Source organism: Dromiciops gliroides, chromosome 1 (genome assembly GCF_019393635.1).
Source record: "Dromiciops gliroides isolate mDroGli1 chromosome 1, mDroGli1.pri, whole genome shotgun sequence".
In the NCBI taxonomy this organism is placed as follows: domain Eukaryota; kingdom Metazoa; phylum Chordata; class Mammalia; order Microbiotheria; family Microbiotheriidae; genus Dromiciops; species Dromiciops gliroides.
Window position 1 is genome coordinate 253,574,475 of NC_057861.1, and position 22,901 is coordinate 253,597,375.

At 41.7% G+C, this 22,901-nt stretch overlaps 1 protein-coding gene across 2 annotated transcripts in view; it reads left to right on the forward strand.

Annotated features, from left to right (window-relative positions):
• The window catches only part of MAPRE2 (microtubule associated protein RP/EB family member 2), a 221,565-nt gene that overhangs the window by 194,319 nt on the left and 4,345 nt on the right, over nucleotides 1–22,901 (forward strand). For both annotated transcript variants that reach the window (XM_044003190.1, XM_044003188.1), the window contains 2 exons: nucleotides 2,648–2,790; nucleotides 12,388–12,546. In XM_044003190.1, coding sequence (XP_043859125.1) covers nucleotides 2,648–2,790; nucleotides 12,388–12,546 — 302 coding nt within the window. The remainder of the gene's footprint in view (nucleotides 1–2,647; nucleotides 2,791–12,387; nucleotides 12,547–22,901) is intronic.

The window sequence follows — 22,901 nt, forward strand, 5'->3', positions numbered from 1 at the left end:
AAGCAGAACTAATTAACTATTTTGCCTCATTTCCTAATTTTCTACTTAATATCGATTATTTTTCCCCTTAAACCCAGCCTACCCTCCTACCTGCCCTAATTTCTGGCGAAGGCACCTTTGCTCATTTTTCCATTATGGATGATATAGTATAAATTATTCTCCTGGTTATATGTCAGTCCATACCATCCATACCTTCCCAGGTTACTCTGAAACTATCATCTCTTTCTTAATTCCTTACATGACAATAGAATCCCACTACATTCCTATACCATAATTTGGCATCATTTTTGTTCACATCTTCACTGGGGCAAAATGCCCTTGAGACATATATAAATTTGTGAATTGAGTTAACCTTCAATAAGGACACAAAAGGAGAAAGTTTGATAATTAAAGATATTCCCTTATTTGGCATCAGATGAAATTTTTTTTTTTCATAAGCAGTACTCAGTTTACAAATTCCAGACAGATGAATGTCCCATATCTACATGCCTCTAAGGCAGAATTTTGTTTCCCTACTGCTGCCCCTGAGACTCTTCTGCTCTGTCACTGCCTCCACTATGGCTAATCCTCTCCCCTTTGGACAAAACATCTCCCTGAAGGAATTCTTGCCACTAGCACACACTCCCTTTCCCTTTGTCCAGAACTCCTGCCCTTCATCCTTGACGCTGTTAAGCAGAACAGATCCTATTCTTCTGTTCGCCTCTATTCCATTCTCCCCCTTCCCATTGCCACTAGAAATGGCCCCATCTCGCTTCTCTTGTCCCCATCTCTTGCCACTGGAGTTGATTTGAGGTCAGTTCCTCATTCCTTCTAATCCTGACCACTGCAGCTACAATCCCACTCCTCAGGACCCTCTAATTAGCTGTCATGGCTACCTCCAGTGGTTTAAAGGGAAAGGGGTTGCCTATTCCTCATACTGGGGCTATAGTGACAAGAGATCTGTTCCCAGAATCCTCCAGTGGAATCTCAAGTGCATTTTTCTATATAGAAATGTTATAACACTTACTAGCTGTGTGACCCTGGGCAAGTCACCATTGCCCCGCAAAAAAAAAAAAAAAAAAAAAGAAATGTTATAGAGAATGTTTAGGTTCCATAGTATTATTAATACTGACAGGTCCAGTATGTAATAGGTTAAATAGGCATTTTCAGGTTGATCTAAGAGTGTCTGTCATTTCTAATATTATTTCTATCAGAAAATGATCTATTCCTTTTGCAGGGGGCCCTTCCCAGGTCCCCTCTTTCTCTTTTCCCCCTACCTCCAATCCCTCATTCTGGGATTAATTTTCACTTATTCTATGCATCTTGTATAGACATGGTTATTTGCATATTATCCATCTGTCCTCCTCTCCCCCCCCCCCCCATTAGAATGTGAGCTCCTAGAAGGCATGGACTGTTTTTGTCTTTCTACAGGGCTTAGCCCAGGGCCTGGCACATAGTAAGCACTTAATGAATGTTTGTTGACTGACTCATCATCGAGTGTATATAAACTAAAGACTAAGTTGGGTTATCCTATATGCTAAAATCTCTAATAGAATTGTGCAAGCTTTCCTCTGCAATCAATGATAATAATAGCTGACATCTATATATCATTCTAAAGTTTTCAAAGTATATTACACTCATTATTGTCTCCTTTGTTCCTTACAGATGCTCTGTGAAGTAGGTACTACAGGCATTGTGGTCCCCCATTTTATAGATAAGGAAACAGAAGGTCAGAGAGGGAAAGTGAACTTGACTGTGCTTGAGTAGCAACTAAGTTTGGAGTTATAGGATTTGAACCCAAGTCTTCCCGACTAGTACAAGGTGGTCTAGCACTCTCTCCTCTACAATAACTATTCCATTACAAATCTGTTGGTTTGTACCCAGGCACAACTATAGCTGTTGAGAATCCTTTTGAAAGTTTTATTTAGGGGCAGCTAGGTGGCGCAGTGGATAAAGCACCAGCTCTGGATTTAAGAGGACCTGAGTTCAAATCTGGCCTCAGACACTTGATACTAACTGTGTGACCTTGGGCAAGTCACTTAACCCTCATTGCCCTGCCTCCCCCCCCCCCAAAAAAAAAGAAAATTCTATTTAGTCTGGATTCTCAAGCACATTATTTTACTTTTTAGAGTTTTGCTACTGATAAAATTTTTGACAAGGTCCTTTCTAGCTGTATTTTAATGAGATTAATTGAAAGAGATTATATGTCACTTTGACCACAGAATCTTGGATTTCCTTTCTTCCCAAGAATTTAGTCCTTGTAAATCTATTATTATTTCACTCGAGGCAAAAGTGAATGTTATGTTATTCCCCTGTTCTTAGGAAAGGGAACTAGGACATAGAATAGTTAAGCAACCTGCCCAAGCACAGTTATTTAGTAGCAAAATAGCAGGCCTCAACACAAAATTTCATGTAAGATTATTCCCGAAAGGGGCAGAGAAGGGAGTTGCTGGGAGTGTCTTTTGCATTCTCTCTTAACAGAATTTTTTCATCATTTAAAAAAAAAAAAGTCATGGCAGAAGCATGGTTTTGTGGTGGCTGAAAGATTGCTGGAATCCAAAGACTTGGGTTTGAGTCCCTATCTATGCTAATATATTTAGCTTCACTTTTCTGGGCAGCCCGGGTTTCCTTGGCTGTAGTTATTCATAGTTTATTTTTTTGTTTCCAGGTGCTGCTAAATCTAGTCCAGCTTCTAAACCAGGATCTACCCCTTCTCGTCCCTCATCAGCGAAAAGGACCCCTTCTAGCAGTGGCACAGCATCCAAATCTGAGAAAGACTTAGAAACCCAGGTCATACAGCTCAACGAACAGGTAAGTTATAATCCCCAGCATTTTTCTCTGTGTGTGCTTCATGTGTGCCCTTTGGTGATTTTGCTGTGTGTGTGTGTGTGTGTGTGTGTGTGTGTGTGTGTGTGTGTGTGTGTGTGTGTGTGTGTGTGTGTGTGTGTGTGTGCGCGTGCTCTTAAAGAAAGGACATGGTACTGCAGGGTTCAGTCATGATAGTTATTGAATCTGCAGCCTGATATATTGAGAACTGAGTGATCTTTGTACTTGCTATTAGCGGTGAGCCACCAGAAGTCATTAGCTGAGATCCTGAGTGCTTTTGACTTACCATTATTAGCAAGAGCATACAAATGACTTAATAGATTTTGACTCTAGGGAGAAGAACAAATCTCTGACTTGTTTGAAGCTACTGGCTCTGCTTTCTAGCTTTTACCTTTACACAGGGAAAGCAGGAAATATGCACGTGTTGGAGACAGTTGTAAGCTTTACATGGAGAAAGGCTTTTGAGAGGAAGCAATCTTTTGACAAGGGATGGAAAAGTCTTTAAAATTCTGATGAGTGTAATAGAGTAATTATTGTGCCAGGGTGGTCAGTGAGTACAGTTCTTTAGATTAGGAATTATGCAAAGTTCAGAATCCTTGAAGATTCTGTTTCATTGAGGAGTTTGCTATTATAAATGTTTTAATGATCAGCTCTCTGAAAAAATAAATATCCATACAACACCCTTTTATCTTCATTATCAACATTTTCTCCACACTTTCTTAAGTCTAGACAGTCAACAAAGCAATAAATTAAATACTGATTTGTTAGTGTTTGCCAATTTCCATGGCGTAAAAGCTCACAGTGAATATCTAACAGTTCCCAAGGCCAGTAGGAGCTGACTCCAATACACCACTGGTTTCACTCCTGTGAAGAGATTCCCCTAAGTTTTTCTCAAAAAATAATTGGTACAGGGACAGCAAGGGGGTGCAGTGGATAAAGCACCAGCCCTGAATTTAGAAGGACCTAAATTCATATGCGGCTTCAGACACTTGACACTTATTAGCTGTGTGACCCTGGGCAAGTCACTTAACCTTCATTGCCCCACCCCCACCCCCAAAAGTACAACTATAAAGAGCCTTGGACCACATGCCTGAGGCCACCAAAAATATGAGATTCAAGTAATATGGTGCTTGTAGTAGTACTACTAGTGTTTTGGTGGATGCCAAGCTTCATCATTTTGGATACTCACCCAACCTGGGCAGATCACAACACAAAAAAAATATACATACATACACACACACTTAAATTTATTTTTACCTATTTTTAATATTATTTTTAAATTTTGAGTTCCAAATTCTCTCCTTCCCACCCACTGAGAAGGCATGCATGTGTTGATCATACATGTGAAATCATATAAAATATATTTCCATATTAGCCATATTTCCGAAAAAGCAAGAAAAATTAAGTGAGAAAATTATGCTTCAATTTGTACTCAGAGTTCATCACTTCTCTCTCTAGAGGTGGATAACAGTTTTTCATCATGAGTCCTTTGGAATTGTTTTGGGTCATTGTCTTGGGTCAAAGTGGCCAAGTCTTTCACAATTGTAGGTCACAACTTTTCCATGACTTCTTAGCCTGTGTAGTTCTTGTCTTTGTCTTCCCATCAATCCCCCATAAAGGACCTGTTGACTTTTCTTTGGTCTTTGAGCATGTGAGGTTAATATTTTGGTTGGCTATCTATCGCTTCTTGTTTTTGCTACATGACAGAACTAGCTTCTTTTCTGGCCATGCCATTTCTCAATAACATCTTATATACTGCTTCTCATATACAAGTCATCATTGGCAATGTGCTAAAACCCCATGAGATGTACTGTATATGTCTCTTTCCACTCACCTTTGAGTAATATGTAATTATAGTTCTTCCCAGAATGGGAAGAGTTGTCTAAGAAAACCAATATACAATTGGATTTGTCAAGCAACTTAGATTTCTAAAGGACAGTAGAGAAGATGGAAGAAAGGGCTGGTAACTTACAATGCCTATTTAAAAAAAAAAAACATTGCTTGGGGGGCAGCTAGGTGGCTCAGTGGATAAAGCACTGGCCCTGGATTCAGGAGGACCTGCTTTCAAATCCGGCCTTAGACACTTGACACTTATTAGCTGTGTGACCCTGGGTGAGTCACTTAACCCTCATTGCCCGGCAAAACAAAAACAAAAACATTGCCTCGTCTTGCAAGAATGTCAGAAATAGGGGAAGCTAAGGTGGTGCAGTGGATAAAAAGCACCAGCCTTGGATTCAGGAGGACCTGAGTTCAAATCTGGCCTCAGGCTCTTGACACTTAATAGCTGTGTGACCCTGGGCAAGTCACTTAACCCTCATTGACCTGCAAAAAAATAAAAACAAAATAAAAGAATATCAGAAATACTAAAGTTCAGAATAGGCTGAGGCAACTTGGAAATGCTATGAGCAACAAAAAAGAATTTTTGCTCTCCATTTTGGAAGAAGGGTATCAAGGAAGGGCTGGTGCTCTGGGCTTAGCAAACAGATACCTTGCAGCTATTGCCCTAAAAATTCAGTGCTTTCTCATCTTTTATCATATTTCCTCACAATATCCTTATGAAGTTGAAAGGGATTAATTACACATTACCCTTTGTAGTTGTGGAAGCTAAAATTCAAGAAAGGCAAAATGAATTTCCTCAGGTAAATTCCCAAGGCAAATCCAGTGAGTGATTTGCAATGTTCGTATTATATTGTAAAATAAATTTGATGTACTTTGCATTGTTCTTTCATTTTGATAGCACTGATCAAACTTCTACATAGTCCTGAATATTATTAGGGATACAAATGAATACAAAGACATGGCTTACAGTCTGGCCAGAGAGAAAAGTCTTATATAAATTGTGATGTAATGGAAGATCGTGGACTCAGAATCAAAAGACTTAGGTCCAAGTCACAGCTCTTCCACTTATTAGCCACATGACCTCAGACAAACAGTTTAATCTTTTTTTGAGCACTGGATTACTCAACTGCAAAATAGGAATTAAAGAACAATATTTGAACTACCTACGTTTCAGGGTTGGTAAAAGCCTCAGATTAATATGATATAGGTAAAATGTTTTGTAACTGAAGCCTTTTTTCTTTCTTTCTTTCTTTTTTTTTTTTTTTTTGCAGGGCAGTGGGGTTAAGTGATTTGCCCAGGGTCACACAGCTAGTGTCAAGTGTCTGAGGCCAGATTTGAACTCAGGTACTCCTGAATCCAGGGCCGGTGCTTTATCCATTGCACCACCTAGCTGCCCCCTATATATTTTTTTAAATTTTTTGGTGAGGCAATTGGGGTTAAGTGACTTGCCCAGGGCCACACAGCTAGTAAGTGTCAAGTGTCTGAGACCGGATTTGAACTCAGGTCCTCCTGAATCCAGGACCGGTGCTTTATCCACTGGGTCACCTAGCTGCCCCAACTGAAGCCTATATTGAAGGCAATTCAACAAAAATATTTAAGTATCTATTATGAGCTGGGAAAACATAAAATATAATACAGTTGGAGACCTCAATAAACTTAAAAATGTAATAGAGGAGTTATTAACATAGTTGTGTGAATGCTCATCTGACCCGTTCATAATACTATGAGAACCTCCATTGCCAATGAATTGGTTGACTCAGAATGTTGTGGGATAGCCATGTCCCTTGTGCTAAGCATATATTTAAAAAAATGAAGGTGAGTTACAGCTTTTTCTATTAGATCCTAAATTATCAGCAGAGGAAATAGCAAATCTGGAGGATCTAGAGTCAGGGAACTCTCCCTAAGAGGAGCCACTAGTAGCCCCCCACAGAGAAGAGATATCTAGGAGTCATGTTCTCATGAATACAGCCCAGAGAAGAGAATTTGTGAAGCCCAGGTTTTTGCCTCTGGCCTTGGAAAGGCTTGGTATAACCATTCATTTTCCCCAAGTTTGAGAGTTTTAGAAAAGCAGTTGCTGGACAGTGTCACCCTCTTAGACAGAAAATAGGATTTTGCATGTGGCCTGCAGAGCTGAGAAAAGCAACAAGGAGCTCAAGCTCTGTTTTGGGGGATCAAAATACCAGAATTTTGCCTTATGCAAGATAATGGAGAGATGCCCCTCTAGCAAACCCATGTTTATGAGTTCAAAGAGCCACATTTCTAGAACAAGAAAGGGGAATTCCTTGGCAGTGTCAGCCTCTTGGGGAGAAAAGAGGATTATGTACAAATCCTCCGGATCTGGGAGGAGAGCAGGCAGTAACTAAAGCCATGATATGGAAGAGCAAAAAAACCCCCCAGACTTTGCTCTCTGTTTTAATTGTGAATTATTTGAAGGAGAAGGGGCTTGCCTCTCTGAGCAGTTCCAAAGGCATTTTGCTTCAAAGGAAGCCCAAACCTTCAAGCTAATATTCTAAAGGAGAATTGAATGTATGAGTTCCTGAGGGTAAAAGTGAAAGAAACTCAGTGGGTTGTCTCTCTTGCATTCCCAACTTGATTTCCCTTCTTAGGGGAATCCAGGACCTTAGATTGGTGCTTTAAGTTTGTTATAACTGTACAGGCCCTGGAGAGGGAGAAGAGACCAGAGAGCGAGGGGAATTTTATCTGTTATTGGTGGGCTACTACAGAGAATCCTTTCTGAGTCCCTTAATTCCTAGGCTAAAATCAATGCTGTGCTGTATTTGATGGGCATTGTATCAAAAGTGGGGATCCTTTTTCCTGTGTTTGTGGAGACTTAGGCATATTAGAGCTATATTCTACCATTTCCTATTGGGGGTTCTGGGTAGGAACAACACACCCTGAAGAGCTGTAATTTAGAGTAACTGCTCCCAAAATTAAGCCTGGCCCATGTAATCCCAGAACTTGTGGTTCTGAGCCATAAGTTAAAGATGTATGCTGATAGTATTGGCAAATACCAAATAAAACCAGAAAATGGAGCCTCATTGGGAGAAGCTGAGCTGCATGGAGTAAGAGAATCTATAAGCTGAGCTTTGTAGGAGTTACAGGGCTTGTAGAGGACTTTGATGTGCTGAGAAGCAAAGAGAGAATTGTAAAAAGAAGTAATAAATCCTCCCTCTGTTTCTATTTTTCTGAGAATTTGTTTTCCTGGAGGAAAGTCACTTGCTTCTCTTAATGAGGAAATCTAAAGCGTGGAGAGATTATTGGCATTGCTGCTGTGAAATGACAGTGAAGATAGAATATTTATTTGTCTATTGATTTTTTTTTTTGACTGAGTTAAAGCAAGACAGTTGTGGTAGGATCTTGACTGAGCTACTGTTGACTTTTAACGAGACATTTTTATAGCTGAGTATTTGTTACCTAAAGAATCTGGAGCACCAAGCCTCAAACTTCAGATGCGTCTTTCGGCAAATATTTCAACTATTTGTTCATTGTGCAAACCAAAACACCATAGAAAAACAAACAATCCTAGTTTCTCTGGATTGAATGTGTCAGACAGATCCTCTCCGCCTGGTAAACGAAAGCCTTATAAGTAGAGTAATGGCATGCCTCACATTACTGTGATTCATTCTCCTAGCACCTAAATGGGGAGAGAGAGAGACATGCAGTGGCCTAGTCAGGCAAGTTGTTTTTTCAGCAGTTCAGGATTTCAGGAACAAAGCACAGTTTCATCTTGCTAGATTTGGAGCTGGCACTTTTGACTTTTATAAGAAGCCAAGTTATGGTATTAAATGAGGAGGTTAAAAAACAGTTTGGCCTTCCCCTCACTGTCAAGAAAAGAGAGGCCCTCCAAACCTTTCTGCAAAGAGAAACAATTTGGCATTTTTCTGAAACAGCCTAACAGCCTGGGGAGGCAAAACCTCTTACGTTCACAGGTAGAATAGTAATTTTCACCCCAGATTTGGGCTTATTTGGCAGAGAATTCAATGATAACTCTAAAGTTATTCTCATGGAAAAAAGAATAAATCTGGGTTGAATATGAGGCAGTTCAGTGACACAGTGGCTAGAGCACCGGACCTGGAGTCAGGAAGATGAGTTCAAATCCAGCCTCAGACTGTGTGACCCTGAGCAAGTCATATAACCTCTGTCAGCCTCAGTTTCTTCATCTGTAAAATGGAGATGAGAATAATAGAAACTATCTTCCAGGGTTATCTTAAGGAGCAAATGAGAGAGTGAAGCTCTTTGCAAACCTTAAATTGCTATATAAGTGCTAGCCAGCTGCTAGTATGCACGGTCCAATCAAAAACTCTTAATCACTAGAAATCTAAATTGCATAAATTTCCTGTCATTTGACCAAATCAGTCTCTCAGGCAGGTTTGGTTTTCTTTATTCGAAATCTGACTTGAAATTTCATTGATGACTTGAATCTCCAACATGATATAGCGTAAAGGATGATGGGCTTAAAATCAGAAAAGACCCAGGTTAAAATACCATACTCTGGCTAACCGTGTGGACGGCAAAAAGTCACTTAACTCTCTGGGTCTCAGTTTACTCATCTGCAATGTAAAGAAAATAATACTTGTACTGCTTACCTTAGAGAGTTGTATAGGAGGAAATGCAGAGATGAATTATGTAGTGGGAAGAGTGGTGCATATAGGAGGCAGGAAAGGCAATTCAGTTCTTGACACTGACTCCATTAATCACACCATGCTATGGAAATAAAATGTTGACTCAAATATAAGGGAAATGGCTTTTCCAGTCCTAGGGAATTTGGTTTAGTGTAGCCTTGAAAACAAATACCAGCCCACAAATCCAAGGCCTACAGTATGTCCACTAGAATAGAGAGAAATTTCAAGCTCCCATGCCATTCCTATGTGAATCCTCTCTTGAACCTCATGCTACACCCGATCCTCCAGCAGCTAGTGCTTTCTCACCCAGAAACCTTGTATTTCTTTTGTATTTAAACCTTTTTCAGGTAAAATAAAAATTTCACCAATCTAATGACCTAATGATCTTTTAAAAAGAAAAAAACCTTTGTGATTCAGATAGAGAAACTTTCATGTAATCATGGAATTGGATTGAAGGGGAAGAAGGTTTATTAAGTTCTTAATATATGTGAAGCACTGTGCCAAAGCACTGGGATAGAGATACAGAAAAGCAAGACAGGCCCTGCTCTACGGGAGCTCACATTCTCGTTAGGAGAGATAACATAAATAATAAGAGGGTTCTACTGTAGTCCTTAGGAATGCAGCAGCAGCAGAGTAGGTGACAAGGACCAAGATGCAATAAAAGGTTAAAGGAAAATATCCAAAGAGACACAAGACCCAGAAGCAGGGCAGATAGTAAGATCCACTGGTCTACAATCTTCCTGGAAGTATTATAGCTGATAGTGGTTCAGAGAATCTAGCGTTACCTCTAGCAGGGATGCACATGGAAAGGGGAGGAATAGGGTCAGCATCTGCTTAGAGAGGGCATCCAGCAGCTGTTAGGAACTGGCTGATGGGGGCTGTGATAGTAAAGAGGAAGTGCTCCCCTTTCCTGCTGGGACCTCTGAGGAGCCTATTGAGTTCTGGGCATTAGAGTGGGCCAGGATCAGGAATGGGAAAGTCCTTAGCAGGATCCCTTCCCACCTGGACCTGCTGGGCCCTTTGGAGGATTGTTGTTGTTACCCTTTGATGATTCTGAGTGTTCTTGTCTAGGAAATAGTTATAACAGTTCAAGTCTCAGCCCAGCTCCCACCACTAGAAGTTTGGGGTTTGGGGGGGGGGTGTTTGGTAAGGCAGTTGGGGTTAAGTGACTTGCCCAGAGTCACACAGCAAGTAAGTGTCAAGTGTCTAAGGGCAGATTTGAACTCAGGTCCTCCTGAGCCCAGGGCCAGTGCTCTATCCATTGTGCCACCTAGCTGTCCCCAGATGGCATTGGTTCTTAATTCACAAACCCCAACCCTCAGAGACAAAATGATTCTCAATCTGCACACGGCAAATGTCTGCCTTCTCTAATGTTCATTGGCTTCAGGACTGTTGCAATGCTACTTGCGGTCAGAGGACTAGGATCCTCTCTCTGTGTGGGAAAAGTAAAAATGGATAGGACTCTGGGTGAAGTACCTGGGCTTCTGCTTTGTTCTAGTCTGATGAAACTACAGCCAGATACTGGGGCTCGAGGAATGTTAGGGCTGGCAGGGAGTTCAGAGGTCAGGCCAGTCCAGCCTATACCTGAAGTATGAACCCAAGCGAATGGTCATCCAGCCTCCACTGGAAGATCTCTAGTGATGGGGAACCTGGCCTCTGGATGCCGCGCATTCCATTTTGGGATGACTCTGCTCTTTAGGAAAGATGTTTTGTTTTGTTTCCTCTTGGTTTCTTCATACTCCTCACTCCTAATTCTCCCCTTTGGGACCAAGCAAAACAAACCAATCCCTCTATCACGTGACCTCATGTATTTGAAGCCTACCTATCGTGAGCTTCCTAATTCTTCTCTTTTTCAGTACCTTTAAGTGACCCAGCTGGTGCAGTGGATAGAGCTTGGAGTCAGGAAGACCTGAGTTCAAATGCAGCTTCAGATACTCACTGGCTGTGTGACCATGGGCAAGTCCCTTGACTGCTGTCTGCCTCAGTTTTCTTAACTGTAAAATGGGAATAATAATAGCACCCACCTCTCACGGTTATAAGGACCAAATGAGATGATACAAGTAAAGTGCCTGGCACATAGTAGGCACTTCTAAAATGCTTCTTATTCCCCCCACGCCCCCAATAGATCCTCACATTAAATTTCATGGTTTCAAATACCCCTCTCACTCTGCTCTTCTTCTTCTGGATACACTACAGTTTGTCAATATCTTTCCTAATACACAGTCCCCAAAAGTGAATGTAATGTATGTGACATGGCTTTTACTGGCGCAGCAACTAGGTCTCTGGATGGCAGTGGGGACATACAAGGAGGGAGGAGACCATCTGTCCTGCCAACCTTCCTTTTTCTAAATTGTCTAATCCCTCGTCCATCTGAAATGCCAGCTACTTAGGGTCTGAAATGCATCACACTGAGTTGACTATGGCCATACCTTGGCCAATGGACTTGGGAGGGGTGTGTGTGTGTGTGTGTGTGTGTGTGTGTGTGTGTGTGTGGTTCCCGTGGGATAAATGAATACTTGGAACTCTGTTGTTTCTCCCTTTTCCGGTTTGGTAGCCTTCAAAGTAAACAATCTCCCATTCTGACTCATTTCCCCCTTCCTTTGATAATACCCATCTATGCTGAATGTTGTGGTGGCATTTGGGGGAGAACAAGAGGATCGTAGTCTCATTATCAGTGTTGCTTAAAGGGTTTGCACAATAAATCTGAGGCAGTCACAGTAGTCCACGCATCCCCCTTCTCATTCTCCCAGGACAAATTTTCTGAGGCTGCTATTTCAGTCTAAGACCCAGCTTTTGAACAGATCTGGAGAAAGGGTTGTGCTCTGGTCAAAGAAGCTTATTCCCCTCCCTAATAGAGGTTTGTTGTCTAGGAAAGGCCATTCTGCCACTGATTAATAAACTCCCCATTGACTGAAGGGCATGGGTACTAAACTATTGAAATAGGGCATCTTGGCATGAACTTGGGCCCCAGACAAGGACCTTTTTGTTTCTCCTTTGCACATAGCTTGGTCATTCCTTCATTTACTGTTGTGTCATTGCATGGGCCATGTGCTTCCTTGTATATGTATAGTTCGGCATTATTTCTTATGTTTTATGTCTGGGTTCCTTTTCTCACACACAGGTACATTCATTAAAACTTGCACTTGAAGGTATGGAGAAGGAAAGAGATTTCTACTTTGGAAAATTGAGAGAGATTGAGCTGCTCTGCCAAGAACATGGGCACGAACATGATGATCTCGTGCAGAGACTAATGGAGGTCCTATATGCTTCAGAAGAACATGTAAGTTTGAAGAGACTCTGGCTCACTTTTTAAAATGAAAGTACAAAAGATTTCATTGACTTGGAAGAGTATCTTCCCCATCACCAGGCTGAAAATTCATTATCATCATCATCAAAAGTTTATGAAATAGAGGGCAGCTAGGTGGCGCAGTGGATAAAGCACCGGCCCTGGATTCAGGGGGACCTGAGTTCAAATCCGGCCTCAGACACTTGACACTTACTAGCTGTGTGACCCTGGGCAAGTCACTTAACCCTCATTGCCCCACCAAAAACAAAACAAAACAAAAAGTTAATGAAATAGCTTGTATACATGGAAAGGAGGGGGTGAATAAAGGTAGAGTTTGCTGATCTAAGAAGGTGAGTTCAAAGTATTTTTCAACACTGTGAGTAGGAAGAGGTTGGTTTTATACTCTCTCTACAAGACTGCCCACTTCTTAAGGAAAGAGTACGACCCTCAAAATTAATGGGAGCACAAGTAAGAAAAAAATTCATCCCAGTGTCTCCCCACCATAGTCTTCCAATCCTTTTCCTTCTCACCTCCCCCTCCTGCTCTCCCACCCACCCAGGTATCTGTTCTTTCTTCTTGGCTGCCTATCTTGGTTACTCACTGCCCACAAAGAACAGAGTCCTCTACCAAGGACTGCACTTCGTGTGGTTGGGAAATGCCTAGAGAAGGTCCTTTCAGGGGATGCCCAGACACCGTTGATGCTGCTCAGGACAACTTCTGGGGCTGGTGGGAGACCCATAATGTGGCTCAGTCCTAACAATGAAAAGCAGATGTGGGGAGCTGCAAAGGAACAGATTAAGAAGCCAAACCTGCACAGCTTGAGACAGAGGGAAAAGTGAAGACAAGAGGAGGGCAAACAGGAGACAAAGAATAAGTCGTGCAGAATCTGTAAATGCAGGTACCTAGACCTGTGATCCTGGCACTGAGCAGGGACCCACAGACACCTCACATAGAATCGGAATTTGACATTCATTTTTCAGCATGGAAGGAGAGCATAGATAGCTAACATGTTGTGGTTTCAGAACAGCTTTGGAGACCATGTTGAGGTTGGTTGTGGGCACGCCGTCCGTGTTAGCTTTGGTTTCTGTCTGACCGAGGAGCATGCACATGCTCTGAGGGCACTGTGGTTGGTTGCTATGTGTGTTGGTATTTTAATAGAATATAACTAGCCACCTATTTTATTTTTTTAATTTCCTATTCCTGTTGAAAACAGGCAAATGTTGACTCCATTCATGACTTGAAATCTTAATTTCAATATGTAAATCTTCTAACATTCAAGAAAGCTGTCTGTGGATAAAACCCCCCAACAACAACAGTCTCATTTTTTTAGTTCCCGTCTTTTTTATTCCTCCTTTTAAAACCCCATTACTGGGGCAGCTAGGTGGCACAGTGGATAAAGCACTGGCCTTGGATTCAGGAGGACCTGAGTTCAAATCCAGCCTCAGACACTTGACATTTTAACTAGCTGTGTGACCCTGGGCAAGTCACTTAACCCTCATTGCCCTGCAAAAAAAAAAAAAGAAAGAAAGAAAGAAAGAAAGAAAGAAAAACCCCATTACTGGGGCAGCTAGGAGGCACAGTGGATAAAGCACCAGCCCTGGATTCAGGAGGACCTGAGTTCAAATACAGCCTCAGACACTTGACACTTACTAGCCGTGTGACCTTGGGGAAGTCACTTAACCCTCATTGCCCCACCAAAAAAAAAATTTTACTTGATTATAAGTCCATGTGATATGGGAATCTTATTGAACTAAAATGTTCCTTGACATAGAAAATGGCTGCTCTGGGTAGACATTGTATCCTTTTTTTTTTTTTTTTTTTGGTGGGGCAATGAGGGTTAAGTGACTTACCCAGGGTCACACAGCTAGTGAGTGTCAAGTGTCTGAGGCTGCATTTGAACTTAGGTCCTCATGAATCGAGGGCCGTTGCTTTATCCACTGTGCCATCTAGCTGCCCCCAACATTGTATTCATTTTAAAGATTCTTCCCATTTACTTCTTTAAATACTAAAAAAAGAAAAAAAAGTGAGTGGATTTTATTTCTCTAGTCACCCCCCAATACTCTTTGTCCTCCTGGAGAGGAGACAGCATGGCATAGTGAATATGTGGGACTTGGAGTCAACATTTGGCTTTCATCCCCATCCTAGATAGTTGCTAACTTGGTGCCCTTGGACAAGTCACTTAAACGGTCTAGGCCTTGATTCCTCAACCTGTAAGGGGTTTGGACTAGATGGACCCTAAAATCTCTCATCCTCACCAGGTCCTCTGAGACTAAACCCTATAGAGTATTGGGAGCTCTTGAGTAATGGTCCCACATTCATTTCTTGCACATCCTTTCTAATGGGATATGGGTAACATGCATAATTAAAATCAAATCCCCTGGTAGTAGGGGAAAAGCTCAGTGCTCTCAGCAGCCAAAAAGATCTTTTGAACATTGCCAGTCCCTTGCTCTAGGTCTTGTCATGAGGAAGCTTCCACATTTGTGGAACCTTTTGGGGAGAGTCCAATTTAGCACCGACCAATCTTGAAGAATAGGACCCAGCAAAGTAGGTGTCCTATCCACTAGTCCATAAAATCCAAAACTTACAGGGATGATAAACCAGGCTTATGCAAAAGCAGAGCGGTGGACTCTCTGAATGAGAAGTACTGGAAAAGCCCTCCTGGTCCCCAAAATTAATGTCTCCAATTCATTCCTTCAGCTTACCAGTGTCCTTTCCATTTGAAACTGTAGATATGTCTGGGAGAATAAATGCTATAATTCTTTTGGGTTTGTTTTTTTGTTTTGTTTTGTTTTTTGGTGAGGCAATTGGGGTTAAGTGACTTGTTTAGGGTCACACAGCTAGTAAGTGTTACGTGTCTGAGGCCAAATTTGGACTCAGGTCCTCCTGACTCCAGGGTCGGTGCTCTATCCACTCTGCCACCTAGCTGCCCCGCCCCTATAATTCTTAATAATACAATAGGTTTATCAAATGTTTTCCTAACTTCAGCTTTTGATCGCTAGGGTGGGAGAGAAGAATGGGACTTGGGAGGAGAGTCACCGAGTATAGGGAAAGGCACAGAACAGGAAGGTGGCTGACTTGGGCCCATCCTGCTCGTGGGTAGAGCAGATAGGACCTTGCTTAGGATTATAGACCGAATATGCCCTTCTCTCACACAGTCTGGAAGAAGACTTCCAGGTTTCTTTACTTCGCCAAAAAGGAAAGGAGGGCAGTGTAGTGGAAAGAACATGAGATTCTGCGTGCAAAGAGCAGGGGTCTCTTAGTCCCTGTTCTGCCACCTGACTGGGGGGAACCGTGTCAAGCAGTTCTTGTGATTCTGTTTCATCTTTAAAATGATGGTGGTTGGACTAACTTAGATAGATGACCTCTTATCTTCCTTCCAACTTAAAGACTCTGGGTTTGGCACAATTGCAAACCAATTACAACAAATCTTGAGTCAATTTGTTTCTTGTTGCTTCCTCTCACTGAACAATTTGGAAGTTACTCCCTTAGGAAGAGCAGTTTCCAAGTGAGGTGTGACTTGGCCCTCGGCTTCATCCCACTCCCCTCCAATAACAGAGAGAGATTGATGTTTTTTTTCTAGTTGGCTGAGTTTTTTGCTAAATTCACCATTTCTGTAACCTCTGGTGCTTTGGAGTTCAGATAGCACCACTAGCTAGGAGGAAAGGGGTGTGGGAGGGAGAAGAGAGATTGTGTTATCATTGTAACTTTAATCTGAGGGTTATCTGAAATGTATGCTGAGTGAGAACTAGCTAGTGACAGTAACCAGGCAGTAAGGATCTAGAAGAGAAAGAAAAGAGAATGTGAGATTATTTTCATTGTGGGGAGAGGGGAGGGAGAGGAAGATGGGATATCTTAAAATGCCACTGCCAGCTGGATTTCTTTTGAGTTTCAGGATATATATAGCATACGACTTTGTACCAGGACTACTCCCAATTTTAGTCCAGAGGGGATTCATCAGAGGCTTTACTGTGTTTTCCACAAAGTACAGGCCCTTTGATCCAGGATGTGCCAAGTGTCCTTATTTAGATAGGACAAGTCCTTCTGTCTTGACCTTTGGGCTTTATGAAGAAAATGGAATGATTCTCAACCATGGCCCTTTTTACAAAGCTGGAAGAATTCCTAGGCTCAGACTCAGTACATTTTCTCCTATGGCATATCTTGTTTCTTTACTAATGTCTCACTCACATTGTAGCAAGGAAGTAGTTACTTCACTCTGGGTTCTTGAAGGCTAGGTCAACCGAGCACAATCCCTTGGGTCAGGAAGATCCTAGCAGGTTGGAAAGCCTCTTGGAATGAACTCTATAATGGACTGCATGTGTATTACCAGAAGACCAGCCTAGCTCATTTCAGAGACCCATCATACAAGACTGCCCTGGTGGATTTGATGAGGTTTGATGATGAACTCATAGATTCATAGTGCAATCACATGAACCGTTATGTTACAAATTGGAAAATCATGGATCTTTGAAGTATCTGTATCTATCTATCTATCTATCTATCCCTCTTTTTCCCCTCCTCCTCATTTTAGTCTATCTTCTTTTTTCCCCTCATTTCTTCCTTATTTCTTATTGCACTCTGCACTTCCCATTTTCTTTGACCATAAAGGTGCATAGAATTCTGTGCATGTTTAATATAATGCTTGTTGATTGATTGGGGACATCCTTAAGACCTTAGAAATATTTTTCTTTTTCCATATTATCAGTGACCTCATATTTCTTTGCTAACTCCATACCCACTAAATTGTATCTTGGACCAATGAAACTTTATCCCTAATGTTGTCCTGTCCAGCAGAGGCAGTTCTGTAGCAACCAAAGGCAGCCTAATATCAGTATTCAGTGATGGGATGCCCAACTAACTTAGAAAAAAGCAACCCCATATTTTTTTTCATAAGTATTGCTAATGATTCTGTGCATACTAATTTATATAGATCACATTTATTGTAGCATTTTAAGATCTTCAAAGTGCTTTCCTCACAACAGTACTTTGAAGTAGTTACTACAAGTATCATTTTCATTTTAAAAATGAGATAACCAGGGGGACAGCTAGGTGGCAGAGTGAATAAAGTACTGGCCCTGGATTCAGGAGGACCTGAGTTCAAATCCAGCTTCAGACACTTGACACTTACTAGCTGTGTGACCCTGGACAAGTCACTTAACCCTCATTGTCCTGCAAAAAAATGAGATAACCAGTGTGACTTGCTGAGAATCACTCAGCCAGTAACCAGCAGGGTCTGGATTCAGGTATAGGGCTCCTGACCCAGCATTCATTTGACTAGAATAGGCTGCCTCTGTGTAGGGCAGGCCAGAGAGGATTGTTCCTCCGGGGGCAGGGCTGTTGAGGGAAAACAATTGCCTATCCCTTTCCCAGAATGTCCTTGAGATAATAAAGGTGATGACTTATTAACTGAAGAATTTCAGGCCAGTTCTGCTACTCAGCTAAAGAGAATTATTGGAAAATATTAGAAGGATGGAGATAAAACTAAGTTTTGTTAGCCTTAAGAGTATCTGGATTCAATCAGTTAATCAACACCAATGCACCAAGCACTGGGAATAAAAAGAAGTAAAACAATCCTTGCCCCCAAGGAGCTTACATTATAATGGAGGAGACCACGTGTGTAAAGATAAGTGTATAGAGCAGATACAAGGTAGGACTGGGAGGAAAGCAGTTGTGGGGGGAGGAAACAAGGATAAGCCTCATTCACTAGATGGTCCTGGGGCCAAGTCTTAAAGGAAAGCCGCAATAAGAAGGGAGAGCATTGCTGCTCGTACTAGAGACTAGGGTTGACTCTCTAGATCTGGGATTCATCTGAACAGAAATGAAGGATTCTTTTATTCTTATTGCCAAATCCTTCCTGGGATTTACCAAGTTTGGGAAGATGTAGAAATCCAAATGTTGGTTTTTTCATACATTGTCTTGAGATGTGATTAATTTTCAAGACACTGAAGGCTTCCTGCCTGTCCACCAAAAATAGATATCTTTTTACCATTAAAAAAAAAAAGTCTCTTGGGGGCAGCTAGGTGGCACAGTGGATAAAGCACCGGCCCTGGATTCAGGAGGACCTGAGTTCGAATCCTGCCTCAGACACTTGACACTTACTAGTTGTGTGACCCTGGGCAAGTCACTTTAACCCTCATTGCCCCACCAAAAAAAAAAAAAGTCATCAAATATCTAGGGCATGACCTGCCATCCTCATGTACAACTGAGAGTATTAGATTTCCAAGACAAGTGACCACCCCTTTTATTATCTTTATTTACCTTTCAGTTAGTGCTAAACTGGATTCCACTATGGAAGACTAACTGATATGTCCACTGTTCTCCTGTGGAATGCTAATTGATCTGTGATGCCCTTCTTTCCTTATCAAACTGGAGTCTCTCCTCTCATTGCTCTCCCCCGCCCATCCTTCTATGTCAGTCCCATTAGCATGCAGAGAGCTAAGGCTCCTGTTGCAGTCTGGGTCAGCATTCCCATTGGCCCCTCATCCCCCATCCCTTCAGAAATAGGGCCAGTGGGAACCCACCCCCAAGCAGCTCTGCACTTGCTTATTCTGTGCTAACACAAACTGAATTTTCCACATGGGCCTTTCCCTCTTCAGACAATACCTGAGAATTAGAAGCTGCCATTAGGATCTCTCAAAGCCTGACAGAAGGTTGTGGCTGATTTGCAATTAGTTCTATGTGATCATTGCATGTGTCCTATATTTTGTTTTGGTTTTCCCAGCCTCCCTACTCTAAGGAGAAGAAGAGAAAATGTTTCTGTGATCATAAAATAGAAATGTGTGGGCCAAGATCTCAGAGTTGTGCTTTATAACACATCCTTCCCTGAATTATAGATGCTGTCTTCCAGACTTTCAGAACTTACACATCAAGCCTTCACAGTCTTTTAGTAATATGGGAGAATTTGTTGTTCATGCCAATAACCTCTAATAAAAGTTGTCTGGGGACAGCAGTTTTTGCAGCAGATGTATTGCATCAACATATGTGTTGTACTTTGAACAGGAATTCTGCAGTGCTGTGTAAAGCCATCCATCCTTACAGCTGCATAACCCTTAGAAGAACTCTTCCATAAAACAGTTCCCTTCTCATGAGCTCATCTCTTAAACTGCTTGTGACATATCAGCTCAAAGTCCATAGAAATGTAAGCGAGAGGGGGCAGCTAGGTGGCACAGTGGATAAAGCACCAGCCCTGGATTCAGGAGAACCTGAGTTCAAATCCGACCTCAGATGCTTGACACTCAGTAACTGTGTGACCCTGGGCAAGTCACTTAACCCTCATTGGCCCACCAAAAAAAAAATTTTTTTTTAAGAAAGAAATGTAAGCGAGAGATCCTTCAGATACAATCAACTAGGTTGCCCAATGGATGGAGTGCCAGACCTGGAGTCAGGAACAACTAAGTTAAAATCTGGCCTTTGATGCTTCCTGGCTCTGTGACTCTGGGCAAATCACTTAACCTTTCTTTGCCTCAATTTTGTCCATATTCCACTCTTCTCTATTAAACAGACTAGAAATAACTTACTTGGAAGCCAATTATGAAGTAATATTGAGTAATTCAGATGCTGAAATGTACTAAAACATGGTTGACTATTATTTAGGAGTTGACGTACACATTAAACAATTAACATTAGTATCTGAGTTTATGGGACTCTATGTATGTGTGTATGTTTGTATATGTATATGTGTGTGGTTGTATAAATAAAAGAATAGTTACATATAAGAGGTATAATGGATAGAGCACTGGAGTCAGGAAGACCTCAATTTAAATCCTACCTGTTAAGGGCTAAAATTCTAGCTAGTCTGTCTAAAATATCTAATGAGTGGTTGCCAATAAATTATAAGCTTTAGCAAGAGTTAGACTTTTAAGCATTTATTAAGGAGAATAAGAGTTTGGTAAAGAGAGAAGAAAAGGCCTAGATTCCTATCTATTAAAGGGAGAGCACATTTCTAGCTCCCCTCTCCACCAGCGTCCAAGGGAAAGAGCGCGAGACCGAGCACCAGTCTCTTCCTTCCTCCTCCCACTAGCCCGCGTCACTTCCTGACGCCAAAGAAGACTCCTGGTCTTGCCCTCAAAGACCTTCGCTTCATGGGCGGAACTCTTCTACAGTAAGTCTCCAGCAGGTGGCGTCATTCCAATCATTACATACCCCAGACCCATACTAGCTATGTGACCTTGGGCAAGTCACTTATACACTAGGTGTTTCACGCACTTCCCTAGGTCTGGTCTACAAAGTGATAGATGTTTGCTTCTTGGCAGAGTTCCTACACTAGAAAGTTCCTTATGCCGATGAAATCATAGATCTGTTGTATATTCCCAAATGATTCTACTAAGAAAAAAAAAGGCATAATCTGAGCTTTCACATTAAGAGATCTTGATGAGGGGCAGCTAGGTGGAGCAGTGGATAGAGCACCGGCCTTGGATTCAGGAGGACCTGAGTTCAAATCCGGCCTCAGACACTTGACACTTACTAGTTGTGTGACCCTGGGCAAGTCACTTAGCTCTCATTGCCCCACAAAAAATAAAAAGAAAGAGAGAGAGGTCTTGATTATCCACATTGTGGATTATCTGTGCTTTATTCCTCCCCAATTTGTTCCAGGTCCAGAGGGAAGGAATTGGGTCCAACCATGCCAGGTTGAGGGGAAAGGGTAATACAGACATCTGAATGTACATAAATTTAAGTGTTTGTGTGAACAGATTCTTAGGGCAATACCTCCCCCCTCCTCCAGGGCAATAGGAGTGGAGACATACTCCATTTTGGACTAACCACACATTCTTCACCTATTAACTCAGATGATCATGTCACTTAATTTTTATTTTTTTAAGGTAGAACAAATAATACATTTGGGGCTTAGGCTAGCTAATGTTAATGTTTCCTGAAAAGTGTTTTGATGTTATTTTTTTTTTAAATAGTTTTTTAGTTAATTTTTAAAATCATTTTGAATTATTTGAAATCACTTTGATGTCATTTTTTGAGTCACAAATTAACATTTTCAGTGTAAACTTTTGGAGTGAAGTATATGGTAACACCTGTCTGGAACTCATCCCAGGAATCTCACCATTTTGGAGATGGATGAACCCTTAGTCAGTGTACTTTTAGTACTCATCTGCTTTACTCAGAGGAGAGCCCTTCACTAACAACCGACATGATTATTTTCCATATAGTTTCATAAAATTTGGTTATCATTTAACTCAAAGCACAGTAAAAGCAATAAATTAAAAGGTGAGAGAGGCTGCCATGAACAGAAACAATAGCAGCCATAAAAAAATGACAGTAAGTAACCTGATAGAAACAGAATAGACCAAAATAAAAATTATTGCCTCAAAGATAAAATAGACAAAACTTCATCCATGGCACTTAAGGCCCGCAACAATTTAGCTCCCACCTACCTCTCAGTCTTATTTCACATTATTTCCATCTATGCATTCCCTGTTCCAACCAAAATGGCCTTCTTGCTCTTCCACAGACCAGGTAGTGCAGACCCAGGGTGCTCTTTCCACTGCACCATCCTGCAAGGAAGTTTGTGATCCATGTCATAAAGATTTCTTTCCAAAACTGCAAGATAACAAGTCTAAGGGGGCAGTTAGGTGGTGCAGTGGATAGAGCACCAGCCCTGGAGTCAGGAGGACCTGAGTTCAAATCCAGCCTCAGATACTTGACACTAGCTGTGTGACCCTGGGCAAGTTACTTAACCCCAATTGCCTCACCAAAATTAAAAAAAGATAACAAGCTGGTGCCTGAATTAACTCTGCTACCCAGAACACTTTATTTCCTGGAGGTTCCAAAGAGCTAGGATTTTTAGAGTCACAGGAAGTCTTCCCACTACCTGTATAATATTCCTTAAATACTACTGATTAAGTCACTTTTCTGCTCAAATCCTTGAGTGGCTCCCCATTGCCTGCCTCATAAAGTATACATTTTTTTATGTTGGTATTCAAGGCCCTTACAGTCTGGCCACAACCCACCTTCCCAGCCTTCTCTCACACCATTTCCCTTTATGCGCTCTAAATTCCAGTCAACCCAAATTCCTTGCTGCCACCACCCCACCCCATCCTTACCCGGCCCTCCTCCATCTTTATTTTGGTCTTTAGGCCATCATCACCCATGTCTAGAGGGGACTCCTTGACTGCCACCATTTGACCCATTAAAACCCTTCCCTTACTTCAAAACCCAGGAAAACTTAATCACCCAGATGGCAGAGTGTTCTGTGTGCCCAGCACATAGAAGGTATTTAATAAATGATGGTGGATAGGCTGGCCCAATGTGGTTGCCAGATCTTCCCCAAAGCATCCCTTCAGCTTTCCTTCCTGCAGTGCCTCAAGCACCTCCCTTTTTGTTCACCCTGGTACAGAGTACGT